Source organism: Simochromis diagramma, unplaced genomic scaffold (genome assembly GCF_900408965.1).
Source record: "Simochromis diagramma unplaced genomic scaffold, fSimDia1.1 OVJJ01000457.1, whole genome shotgun sequence".
Taxonomy (NCBI): domain Eukaryota; kingdom Metazoa; phylum Chordata; class Actinopteri; order Cichliformes; family Cichlidae; genus Simochromis; species Simochromis diagramma.
In genome coordinates, this window is record NW_024387277.1 from 545,786 (window position 1) to 559,936 (window position 14,151).

Consider the following 14,151-nt stretch of genomic DNA (forward strand, 5'->3'; position numbering starts at 1 on the left):
AATATTTTGCTCAAAAAAATGAAAAATTCAGTGATTATCTACCACAGCTTTATGTCTACAGCTCAGACTGAAGTGTGCATGCAGTTTGAATTTTCATTTTGCTCAATGTAATGGAATTAAGTACATCGTTTTGCAGTTTAACCCTTCCCTTATAATTCTGCAGTACATTACACAGGACGTTTACTGCACATTTATCAAAACATGCTTACAAGTTTCTCTTCAGAGCAAGATCTTATGTTCAAAATGCAATCAAATATAAAGACTTTACAAGAACGATGTACTGTGGTACGCACCGGCCAACTGTCAACATTAAATAATCATATAACACTTTAACTAAAGTCGCCTCATTTAATCACTTAATCTAGCAATGTAGTTGGCAAGTAACATATGTGTTTATTTGTCAACAACTTAAAGTCATCAAGCGGCAACGAGCAGCAGCCTCGTCTAAAAAAAGAAGCTAACAAAGCCAAATCTATGAGCCACTTGGGCCTGACAACGGAAACAACTCAGTTTCAGTGCAGCAGAAATACGCAGGTGTAGAGTTAGGTTCAGTTTTTTATCTTTGTCTTTATAGCGAGAAGTGAAACTGTCTTTTGGGCCATTTTCGTTGCTGCTGTCTAAAAAAATAACTTGCTGTGTTTATTGCACCGCCTTGGATTCAGTGTTTGTGAGTGACTTTCTAACAGCTGGCATTAATTATCAGATATCTGTGACCGCACATGCAGCTCGCTAACCTGTCTTTGTTGCCTAACTTAGAAGTTAGCTTGCTAGCATTCCACCTTAGCAGTCCACCATATTGTCCCAATCATATAATAATCATTAACAGTATATCACAGAGCATTTCTGAATCCCACTGTTTTTGAGCTGTATAAAAGACATGGACGCTAACTGATGAGCTAACACAGGAGTGAGTGGGTGATAACCACTGAACTTTCATTAAAGAGTTAAATATTCACATCTGCCAACATCATATCCTGGGAAGCCACTGGCTGAACATTGATTTTGTTGTAAGCGCTGCACTCAGTCCGGGTCGCTGTGACTTTGTGAAGGAATTCATATGAAGCAGAAAGACAGCCACAAAGCAGCATTCATTTGGAGTACAGCTCCCCAGTACTTTCTGTGAAATCTGAGACTTTTCCATCTTGTATGAATTCCTCCAGAAATGTTCGGTGCCTAGTCAAGGTGCTGCAGCTAGGGTTTCTTGTCTGCATATGATTGGCTGGTGGCAGTATTGGTGGTGGCGGCAGCAGGAAAATCTGGGTATACCAGGAAGCCGGTAAAAGTGATGTACTTGGCGTGGTTGCTGTAGGCACCGAATCCATCTCTCTGGTGGGAGTAGAGCCAGACTGTGTCCCCTGGTTTAAGTGACAGCATCAAACTCTGGCTTTGCAGAGCTTTCTCACCTTGGCTATCGTCATAGATCATCGCTTGCACTTCCAGGCGGTTCTTCATCAGTTTGACGGACAGTGTCTTCTGTGGCATCTTGCCCACGTTGAAGGAGAAATAGTACGCCCCGGGAATGCGGCAGGTGAACACTCCCTCTGTCACGTTGAAGTCTTCCCCTATGTTAACAAATGCAGTGTCGAAGCTCACCGGCTGGTGTTGCGGCATGCCCAGTTGGTTCACGCCCACAATGCTTTGGGTGCGCCCCACCGAGAAAGCAGATCTCTGGTCATCCTCTTCGTCCTCCTCCTCCTCTTCTTCCTCTTTCATTTGCGGCTCCTTCTCCCCATCCGTCATTCCGGGTCTGACATGATCCGTGGCCTGGTTGTCGCTCGGCAGTGGGATGTTGTCTTGCAGTGGCTGCTCGGAGTCGGCGTGCTGCTGGTGGTGATGGTGGTGCGTTTGGTAGCCGTAGACATCGGGGTACACAAGGTAACCATTGAAGGTGGTGTAGTGTCCGGTGTTGCTGTACAGCGCGTAGCGAGGGTCGCCATGGAGACGGAGCCAGACAGTGTCCCCGAACTCCAGCTGCAGCATGACACTCTGGCTCTGCACCTGAGGAATGACGCAGACTGTTATGCCGGTGTAGTCATACCGAGGCCTGTTTCACATCAACAACAAACACATGATCCTGTCACACAGCCTTTCATTGGACGGAATAATCCGCTCTGATCTGATCTCATTCCCATCCCCACACAAACACACCCTCTGTGAGTGCTACCACAACCTCTGACATCATAAAAGAGCGCTGTAAATATGGGGAGAAAAAACACACATCGAGAGAGATTGATTCAATCAATTATAAGATGTCTCTATAAAGTGCCGGGGCCTGTTTAAAGGTTATTGAAGTTCCATATTTTGGGAAATCTGGTAGCTTGATTAGATTAGAAGCTTTTGCATTTTTTAAATGTGCATGAAATGCAATGATCTGCTGGGAAACCTCTGGGTCTGACATTCATGTGCATGCCACTGGAATATACCAGAAGGTGTGCATGGCTTCACCCAGTAGGAGAGCGTGCCCTCAGGACAGCTGAGGCACATGAAACAGAGCCAGAGACCCTGACCCAGTCTTCTTGATTCTGACTGAGCACTAAAAAACACAACAGATTCATGCTGGGGGATCTTAGCCCAGGACACCTTCAGTACAGTTCTCAGTGTCAGGAATTTCACTTCACAAAGCAAAGTCCCAAAGTCCCAGTGCCTGACAGATCTCCACTCGGAGCTTCTTTAACCGTGTCCTGCTGGGCCAGCTGTGTGTATAAGCACAATGTAAGGTAGATTATTTAATGTTGTGGCCAGTCAAAGTACTAACTGTGGAGCTGGAGCTCACTTCCATAAAAACCTGAAGCAGGCTCCAAAGTTAAAAAACAGTCACTTTATTATAATAAGCAGAGGTGTATTAGGGCTTGGTGCATTTCCGCTCAGTCACTGACAAGAGAGAGATACCGGGGTTTTTATTACCCACTTTGACAAGGGGATAAAAGTTTAGGTCAGTCTCATCCTCCAAGTGTAGTAATCCTAACCAGTAATACCTGCTGAACATGTAAAGCACTACTGGATTATAAGATTTGGCCGCTAGCAGCTTTCTGTACATAAAAACACAAATAAGATTGAAGCTCTGAAGCATACCTTCCTCTCCTCCCCTGCATTTTCTTCATACACAATGGCCTGCACCTCATTCCTGTTTTTCATCAGCATCACAGACAGGTCCTTATGTGGAAACTTTCCCACGGTGAAGGAAAAGTAGTAGGCTCCAGGGATACGACAGCGGAACAGACCAGACTTGGCATCAAAGTCCCCACCGATGTTGACGTAAACAGCGTCAAAGGTCACTGTCATCTTTGGTCCACCTTCCATGCTGCTGGTGCGAGCGACCGAGAAAGCTGAGCGCAGCTCTACATCATCAAGCAGACGGGCGAAACCCCACGCACTGCCCATGTGACTCAGGCACAGCAGGACAATCAACAGGCCGGCTGGGAGCAGCATCTTATCTGTAGACAGAAAGAAAGAAGGGACACGTTTACCTCAAATACAGGTTTGTAAAGTTTCAGTCACACATCTCAGAGTTTCAGTCCTGGCTGCGGTTTTTGTGACAGTCTATCATAGAAAGGTTTCCATGGATCACTTGGCAAACAGCAGTGTATAATCAATATGTGACAGGGAAGTTAGGATATGGAATTTCCCTTGCTGCCTTGTCTTACTCCATGATTCCGAGTGGGATTTAATAAATAACCCTGTTGTGTTCAATCTGCTTAAACAGCACATCAGCTCCAGCTGCCTGAAGCCTTGTGTTCATTTATCTTGCTGCTTAGTGGCTGGAACATTTGTAACGGTTGTTTCATTAATTTCCACAGCATCGTATTCGTCCCCTTCACATGATTTGATATACCAATGCTCATAGTGAACTAGCACATGGAGATAAACCAGAACCCATTTCTGTGGAGAAGAGTTGGACTAGTTTTTTTCTGTCGATGGTTTCTTAATCATCACCATGGCAACACAGTAACGTGGTGGCTAACACCACTGCCTCACACCCGAAAGTGTTTGCCTCGTACCTGTGTGAGTTCTCTCTCCATCCCTCATCTCAGAGACACGTAGTTGGTAGGATTCAGATAATTGGTGATCCTAAACTGCCCAAAGATGTGAATGTGAATGCGCGCACACACACACACACACACACACACACACACACACACACACACACACACACACACACACACACACACACACACCTGTAAATGGATGGATGCTGCTTACGTGCTGTCGCAGCCTTGCTTTGCTGCTGTCACTGCCCTTGAGGCAGTCACTGACCTCCTGGATGTACCTGAGCTGCTCTCACTGAGTCAGTGTTGTCGGCACACTTGAACCAGCAGAAACTTCCTGAAATTTAGCACCAACTCAAAACATCACCTGACAAAAATGTCCATCGTAGAGAATTATGAACAACAATAAATAACGGAGCTTCAACTGTTAAGCAAAGGCCATTTACTGCATATGAAAGATGACATTGCTCATTCAAGCTGAGCTTTTTGTCCACTGCCATCTAGATTAGTTTTAAAATCCAAGCCGAATTTTTGGCCTGTCTTAGAAGCTGAGGAACACTTCACTCTCATATGGTAGCAACTCGTCTGTCAGAGCACGACTGCCGGACACAAGCTCTGAATCACACCCTGTGTTTTTATCCTTTATAATTTACAAAATAAATATAATCTTGCCTTCAGTAACACTGTTACTGTAATAAGTGGACAAACCTGGAGAAGCCAAAGCATCACTTTCTTGTCGACTTCATTACAATCAGGTTTTCTTCTGCAGTCAGAGAAGCTGCCCCTTCCTGGCCATGACAGACCGTGCAGTCATTTCAGCCACATCTGTCATTTGCACAGTGGAGGCACATATTTGTATCAACATTAGAACCACACTGGACAACCCCGACCCCCATACAGTGGAGCAACTACACATTTGCACATCAAAAACGACAACAAAAAAAGCTTTTCAATGAAAGAAAAACACGCAGTCCCAGAGCAGGGTTTGAATCACTCAAGCAGTTCGTGCTCAGTAAAGGAGGTATTGTGTTCTTTATTAGCAGCGACAAGCGCTTTCATTGTCTTATTGTCCTCCCCCAGTGAACCAACAGGAAGTAGACACACACACACACACACACACACACACACACACACACACACACACACACACACACACACACACACACACACACACACAGGTGGAGCTGCAGGGCTCTGAAAGCTTGTCAGAACAAAAGGACGAGGCTTAACATGTAAGGAGCAGAGACTCGGGGGAGTGGTCTCCATGTTCAGCACAGCGAATACATGATCACCACCTTAGTTTTACATTTGGACTTATTACATATAACAACCATCCACTTACAAAACAAACAATGCAGAACGTTAGAGAATATGAAGAAAATTAGATGCAGTTGTGTCAACAATATGCTTCAGTATTTCACACAATCAGAAGAATCTGAACTCTAATTCAAATTGTGAGCAGACGGTGGAGTTTGATGACAAGTGACAGTGAGGTATCAGAAGGTTTATATAGTCATAAACCCTGTCACACACTTTCCCCCCCAAAATCAATACTTGAGTCACCTGATGCTGTTACTGGCTCTCTGTACTGTAGCTGTGAATGCTCTCATAGCGAGGGTGCTGCTTTGCTCTTATGGTTCTGGTGTTATACTCCCTCCCAGGCCCTCACGTAGGTACCATTCATTTATTTTAAACACTATAGCTGATAAAAAAATAAAACAATAAACATGAAACTCATTAAATGAAACATTTAGAGATAAGTGGTTAATCCATACTGTCAGATTCATTTTTTACACTGTGACATATCTCAGTTATTGTTTTATTTTGCAAATGTTGACAGATTATATAAGTGCAGGATGTGGAGCTGGTTAGTTTGCAGCATTGTTGTAAAGTTTCCCCTAGATTTGGCTGTGGTTTCCATGGTAACTGTTAGGTTAGGTCAAGGTCAGTTTGAACTGGAGTGACTGACGGTCTTGCTCCATGAAGAAATTGAGTGCAGTGTATCTTACAAGACAAATTAAAAGATTTTATTTACAGTAGAACACAGACAGCAAATCAAATGTTTCAATTGAGAAAATGTACCATTTCAGTTAGAAAATAGGTGCTTTTGATTTTGTTGACAGCAACACATCTGAAGCTGGGCCATGTTTACGAACGTGTAGCATCCCTTCTACTGACGACAGTCCGTAAACATCTGGGAAAATCAGGGATACCGGCTGCTTTTGGGAGACGAATGTCGACTCGTTCTTTTCTGATTCTTGTCTGGATTTTCTTTGCCGTGTCTTTCATTTCATAATGCTCCAAATATTTTTTTATTGGTGAACGGTCTGGGCTGCAGGCAGCTCAGTTACCCCGCCATGCTGTTGTAAAAATTGCAGTGTGCAGTTTTTGTCTTTGTCCTGCTGACACAGACAAGGCTGTATATACCTTTAGCATTGATGCTGCCTCTCCAGATCCAGTTCCACAGGCACTAACACACCTGATTATCATCACAGATGAAGGCTGCTGAGCTTGTACTGATTATAAACTGTCCATCTCCTCTTCAGTCCAGATAACGCAAAATAATAAAAAAGTGTGTGACCACAGAACAGTTTTCCACTTTGCTCCAGTCAGCTTACAGTTTGGCGCAGAGACGACAGCAGTGTTTCAGCAGTGCTCACACATGCATGATGCAGATTTGTGGGCAAACATAGACAGTGATTTCTAGAAGTGTTCCTGAGCCCATGCAGAGATTTCCATGACAGAATCCCTTTAGTACAGTTCCACCCGAGGGCCAGACTATCATTCTTAGAGTCTCACACACTTTTGGTCACATTATATTCCACTGCATTATGTTTTAATTTACACTCTTACACAGTGTTCTTGTTCTTTTGGAAATGGTTTTATGAACTGCATGTTTTTACTTGGGTTAAATGCACAAGCTTAGACGCACAGACTAACATTCACTGTCAAACCAAACACAGTAAACACACCATTACTTTGTGCAACACTTTTGCAGTAGTGTAACAGGTTTGCATGCCTAACTGGTGAGAAAAGTGGAAACTATAAGACTTAAAACAGGTTCATACATACAGGCTGCATGTACACAGCACACACACTGACTGGGGATAACGTTTTGACTCCTTAAGCTTGTCCAGTTTTCTAACACATTAACTTTGAGGACACAAAGGTCACGTCCTCCCCAACAGAAGGGAACAGAATGAAGAGATAATCAGCGTTATTCACTTCACATGCATGAAATCATGATGTTATGGCTGATCGGTGTATATAACTTATATGAAGCAGGAAATAGGTCCGTATATTTTGTTCTGTTGGGATTTTTACTGGCTGTTATTGATTAGAATTTGTTCTCATGACAAACCGGCATTGTGGCGTCTTACCTCATCTAATGTGCAAAGTGTTGTATATTATATGGTTCTCTATAACTTGTAATCTTTGAAAGTTATTTACTGGTGAAACTAAATGTTCTTCTTGTATGGCTATACTAAATCGACCTCTTTTAATGGAAACTAATTATAGTGGTTAATTGTACTTAGGGCACCGAGGCACAACTGATCACTTCTGTGTGATTACTCGTCCCATTGCAGCAGAGAGAGAAATCCTTTCTGAGAAAGCAAATAGTGCTGCAGATATCATAATTTTCCTTTATGAATCATAACAGTCTTAAAAAAGCAGATGATGCAGTAGTTAGTCTTGTTCACATAATGGCACCTTACATTAAAAAAATAGTGTTTGTCTATGTAATGGCAGCAGTTTTAACTAGTCATGTAGATTCTCCGCAGAGAGACGCTTCGGGTTCAAACAGTAATAAAAGAACAGATCAAACAAACTTCCTCCATAATGAGCACCCATGGGAGTGAAGCACAGAGCGAAGCAACAGAACGGGATGGAGCTGAGTAAGTCCATTCAAGAATAAAGAGTACATGGTGATACTTTTTCAAAAAATGTAACTAATGAGCCTCTTTCTAGTGCCCTGCACAGTTCTATAGTTAAAATGCACCTCAGGTGCATATTTCTCTTTGGCTGACTTTCTTGAAGTTTAGTGTTAACATTATTATGTGCGGAGCATTGTAATTGTGTGGTTACAATTATCTGATTGTACAAGCTTTTTTAGTATGCATAACACAACAATATCTGTTACACACTGAGTGTGTTTGACTATGTGCTGCTCAGTGTGTGCTGCAGTGAATATTCTTCATTTTAACCAGAAACAAACAGAAAAACACTAAATGGCTATGCTAGCTGTACTGAGGTGTAGCTAACAATGCTGCAAAGCACTGCTTTGAGCTGAACATATGCTAACATATGTTCACTGATTATGCTAACACGTCGATGTTAAAGTAGACCTACCGTTGTTTCTGTCATGTAAAAGTGTATGACGGTCATATGGACAACACAGTGGTGCTAGCACAGTAATCCCTGTTGGCCAAAAGCCCCTTTAAGCATGTTAACTGCCTGAGCATGGTAGCATGCTAACATTTGCTATACAGCATGATGAGTAGCATACCACGACATTTGATTAGTTGTTGTAGTTTTACTCAGTAGCAGGGTGTCCGGTGATTACTGCAGTAATAAAATGACATAATGTATTAAGGTTAAAAATAAATAATACTAATGTAAGTACCGCAAGCCCAGAGGTCTGTAAACAATAAACACTGCAAGTAAGATGAAGTATTGGCTCAGATACGAGTTATCTGCCATCTGGCAACAAAACGCCTGAAGATAGGGGCTGCTGCCTGCAGAGGCTCAGTCATCACGGGATAGCTGACTTTCATATTTGTTCACTCTGCTGTTAACTGTGTTTCTAATTTCTTGCTTCCCCACAGGCCGAGACAGACTGTGCAGAAGTGGTGAAGCTGCTAATATTAAATAGGCTCCAAGTCACAGGCAATTTGTTATCTATCAGTCAGAAGTGTAAGTTCAATAAGTTATTGGATCATAATATAGATGTGTATATGTTCTGAAACCAAACCTGTAACAATAAATTAATAATTTGTGGAAATTACTTTAGTGTTATGTTACTGAAATATATTTTTGTTATTCTTGAAGCTGTGTGTTCCTCAGTGTCTCTGCTTAATCTGCTTCAACGTCGTCAGACTCCAAGAAGCCACGGATCAAAAAGAGCGCATACTTCAGTGATGAGGAGGAGCTCAGTGACTAATGGATGTATAGACTTGAATGTTTTATTTGGATAAATATGGACATTTTTTGAGCTTTTTGTTCAACTGCTTCAGCGGAGCCTTCACAAGTTAATTACCTCGTTGGAGTGTACTCTTGTTTCAAGAGGACAACAGCTCTGTTTAACCCTCCTGCAAATAAAACCATATGTTAACTTAATGTGACTGCTAGCACTCGGCTGTGATGGCCAATACAGAGACTGAGGGAAGCCATCAGACTAACATCAGCTGTGACAGATAAAATATGAGGAAATGTATCAGCTAATGAATTTGACTGCCATGAATCTTATTTACTATTTCTTTTTACTAGTTACTTATCTCCAAATGTCTGTTCATACGTCGATTTCTATATTTAACTGGGCTGAAGCCAGAATTCCCTTTTTGAACAGCTTACGAGTCCAGCAGCTTCTTCTGAGGGGAATACTGAGTAGTCTGAGCAGACTGGGAGATCCCGTTATGGTCCCAGTGAGTCCTGGATATGTTCCTTTTAACAAAAGACGCCTGTTCTTCCACGTGCCAGAGGATTTACTATGTACTGGAGTAAAACATCTCCTACCCTCATTCCCCTTAAATACTGTTTGTGTTTTCTGGCTTTTTGTCTCAGGGCAACAACAGAAGTAGGCCAGAGCTGTGTTTACATACGCTGTAGAATCAGGTGGAACTGAACACATGAAAAACAAATTACAATAAGCAAAAAACAAACATGTAAATGCTGCCATCAAACTGCCTCTTTTGTCTTCCCTTCAGACTGCTCAGTAGTTTATCTGTAGTTGTCCAGATATTCGGTGAGTTCTTAAACTCCATGGTATGCAAATATCCATGTCAGTACTAGCTGTTTCAAAGTGCCAGGAAACATGTTCTGGGAAAATCCACGGGGACTGATTCATTACTCAGTTCACCAACCAACCGGATGTACGAGTTGGCGCTGCCGCGATACACCTAATCCACCGTGCCTACATCCATCTGGACAGGACAGGAGGGGCTGTCCAAATGATGCTCTTTGATTTCTCCAGTGTCTTCAGCACATTTCAAAATGTCCTGAACAGTGTTGGGTGTAATGCGTACTGTAATTAAATTAAGATAAGATAAGATAAGATAAGATAAGATAGAACTTTATTAATCCCTCGGGTGGGTTCCTCTGGGAAATTCGATTTCCAAAAAGCACAGCACCGACAGAAGTTACAGTTACAGAATATTATATATATATATATATATACACACACACACACACACACATATAAATACAGAGACAAATATAAATAAAATATACGAAGGGGATAAATAGAATAAATAGGAATAAAAAATAAAAATACAAGTGAATTGCACATTTCAAGTATTGAGGTCTATTGCACCGTTGACTATTTACAAAAAGTATTGCACAAGGTATTGTACAGTGAGGTGAAGAGGCACTACAGCTTAGTTGTTCCCCCCTCCTTTGTCCTCCTGTTTCCCCTCCCTCTCCCCTCCAGAGAGGAGTTAAACAGTTTGATGGCGTGTGGGACAAAGGAGTTTTTAAGTCTGTTAGTTCTTGTCTTGGAGAGAAGCAACCTGTCACTGAACAGACTCTTCTGGTTGTTAATGGCCGTGTGCAGAGGATGCCCAGCATTGTTCATAATGTCCAGCAGCTTTTTTAGTGTCCTTTTCTCTGCCACTGTCACCAGAGTGTCCAGCTTCATGCCGACCACAGAGCTAGCCTTCCTGATCAGTTTCTCTAGCCTGGATGAGTCCTTCTTTGCTGTGCTGCTCCCCCAGCACACCACAGCATAGAAAAGTACTCCAGCAACCACTGACTGGTAAAACATCCTCAGGAGCTTCCTGCAGATGTTAAAAGACCTCAGCCTCCTGAGGAAGTACAGTCGGCTTTGGGCTTTTTTATACAGGTGCTGTGTGTTGCATGACTTTTCCATTGAAAAAGTAGAGTAACTAATTACTGTTCATTTTTAGGTATTTTAATTACAGTTACTTACAATGTACTTGTGTTACATTGTAAAATAATTAAACTCGCTGAATATCATTATTTAATTTCAATAATTTGTCTTCTAAACGTAGAAGTAAGCTCTGCTGCTTTAACACCGCTGTAGTGCAGCTGTACGTCATTTCGCACCAGTTTGCTGCATAGTCGTATTCTAAAGCGGAAGATGTCGGACTCGGCTGAAGCGAGTGGCTGTTTTATGAAATGGACATATTCCCATCTCTTCACTTTTCTGAAACAAGCAGACAAGAACATTACAGTAATATGTAAGCTATGTCCTGGGGAGAAAAAACTATCGGCCGCTGTTAATAGCACAAGTAATCTACTGAAGCGCCTGACACGAGAGCATAGACGAACACTTCTGAGTGATCCTTGTTCATCATCCATGGATAACACAGCGACAACTCCTGCTAAGCAGGCAAAACGTGATTTTACTTCAGCAGCACAGAAAGCGTCTGAAGGTGAGCTTAAAACATGATTGCGGGCTACATTGTGGAAGAGATGCTACCGCTGCGTACTGTAGAGTCTCCGTCTTTAAAAAAATGTATTTATTATTTAAAGAGTTTAATTTCTATTGTTTGCCCACTCAAGGTTTATAGGGATTTTAAGAAGTATTTAGTTAAATTACTTATTTAGTAATTAAGTTACTTTTCTGACACAGTAATTAGATAAGTATTTTAAATACAATATTGACTAAGTAATTAGTAATTAATTACTTTTTTAAAGTAACTTACCCAACACTGGTCCTGAATGACTGTCCTGCACATTGATACACCTCTTAATCCTTTCAGAGTGTTGTTTTGAAGACCTCCAGAATAGTTTTCTTATATGTATCAAAATAAAAGCATAAACTTGGATTTTTAACACAGATGCAGAACATGAAACACTTATAGCTGAGATATTTCCTCACTGGTCAGAACTGCGTTAAACACAGATTACTGTACGCTAGCACATTCACATTTAAAACTGTGTCAGACACAGAAGTTTGGACGGCCACTGCTAGGAACTGTGTCTTATTCCCTTTTCACTCTGCCCCCTGTACACATAGGCAGTGGCGGTCTTACCCAAAGTCTTATATTCAGAACAGGATCTGCAGCTACCGGATACTTCGGCAGATGAGCTTTCAGAATACCTGAGAGTGGTAGACTAGTGTGTGTTCAACTATTTGCAACTGAACATCAACACACCAAATGTTCTGGAGGTACAGGATTACCTCACCTCTTCTTTCCGTTACAGTAAACACAGTGCAGATGGTAGGGGAAGAGTCAAAGTTCATTTTGCAGCTGTGGAGGCTCCAGCAGTATTTTGTACAGTCTACGACAAAATACAGACAGAAGATTTTTTGAAACTTCTTTTCCTAATGAATGTTTTCCACCTTCTTGGCATTTGGTTAACTACAAAAGCAAGTTGTGTAATTAATGTATTTGCCATAAAATACATGGAGTATGAATCATGTGCTTTTGCACTGTTGTGTTCTGCCAGTTTAACTCCAAGCCCTTCACCTTGCTGGAAAATCAACATTATCACAGAAGATGAAAGGTTGCATGCCTCAGTGACAGTCGCAGCAATCTTATCAAAAGAGCTCTGATCCTAGAGGGGATCAATCACTGTCTGTACGGGACTCCCCACCACTCAGCTGAGTGATAAAGCAGCAGCACAGAGCTGGTTGTGTGTCTGTTCACTGTATACACAGCACGAGTGTTACAGAGCTGATGTATTTTCTGATGGCTAAAACACAAAACACAAAGCATCCTGCATTTGAAAAGGCATCCATCTTCCCAAGAGATTCAGAGATTTGTGCATTAGCCAAGAAAACCACCATCTGCAGTCATTTGTATTTGCCAATATGTGCATACATGGAGCGAGAGGTGGAGAAGAAAAACTCCAAGATCCCCAAACTGATAGTAGGCATTGGTGAAAACTGATAAGATATTCATTCAATTTAAGTCATCAAAGTAGGAACTGGGTTAAGGTGGGTTGCAAAGTGGCTTGTTGGTGTAAGCAACTATAGGCAGAGCAGTTAGAGAAAGAATCAGCTGAGCTTGATTTCATGGCCTCCCTGAACAAATTGTTTCCCCAAATCTAAGTAGCTTTACTCAAAAAGTCTCATCTTGTTGTTCGATGGGGTTGAAAATAAAACGGGCTTGCACAGATGTGATGGATTCAAAGGGGTTTTAAATACTCATCTGTGTTTGTTCTTAAAAGGCCATAATGATTGTTTGTAGAGGTAAAGTCATAAGCTATCATACTCAGTTGAATAATAGTTTTTTCACCATGTGATTTCTAATATCTACACTCTCTGTGATCCACAGATTAAGCAGAGACACTGAGGAACACACAGAAATATCTGTGTGTTTTTCAGACAGCAGAAACATGTGAGCCAAACTCCTCTTTGTCTCCAAAGGTCAGCCTGTGGGGGATTTCAAAACCAGCCTTATTCTTAGATTGACCTTCATGCATTTTTGAGTTTGTAGAGAGGATTTTAAAAGAGTCTCACAGAAAATTTCTCTTGTAGAAGTTAGTTAAAATACTACAAATGCATATCAGTGTTGTGTCATGGATTGCACCGCAGTGAACCAAATATCCTCAGAGACAGCGAATCCTTGGCAGGTTCATTGCTTTACGAGCTTTGTCTTTATTCTTTTCTAATATCAGCTCGCCATCAGATTAAGCACCATCTTGTGTTGTCAGTAGAGTTGGTGCTTCTAGTCCATCTTTCTCTCGTGTTGTGGTTCTCCCCGAGATATGCCCCGCGTCTAAAAATAGAGGGAGGAGAAGGGCTGATTTCTCCTCCCTGGAAACAGATCGATACCTGACGATTGAGATGGGAGCGAGAAGGAGGACAAGAGGAGGGAGAGAAAATGGAGGAAAGGTGGAGAAAGAGAAGAACGATGAACAAATCTGGCAGAATTTCTTGGAGTGGATCTAGCTGTTGAGTGGTTACTGGGGATTTAAAATACAGTAATAGTGTGTGTGTTTGTGCGTGCGTGCTCATGTGGCCTATATAACTTTGTCA

At 41.9% G+C, this 14,151-nt stretch overlaps 1 protein-coding gene across 1 annotated transcript in view; it reads right to left on the reverse strand.

The window, feature by feature from the left end:
• Nucleotides 1–862: 862 nt before the first annotated feature.
• The window catches only part of c1qtnf4 (C1q and TNF related 4), a 46,347-nt gene continuing 33,058 nt past the window's right edge, over nt 863–14,151 (reverse strand). Inside the window, exons 2-3 of the mRNA XM_040002781.1 lie at nt 3,073–3,434; nt 863–1,998 (exon numbers count right to left, since the gene is read on the reverse strand). Coding sequence (XP_039858715.1) covers nt 1,192–1,998; nt 3,073–3,434 — 1,169 coding nt within the window. The 3' untranslated portion in view covers nt 863–1,191. The remainder of the gene's footprint in view (nt 1,999–3,072; nt 3,435–14,151) is intronic.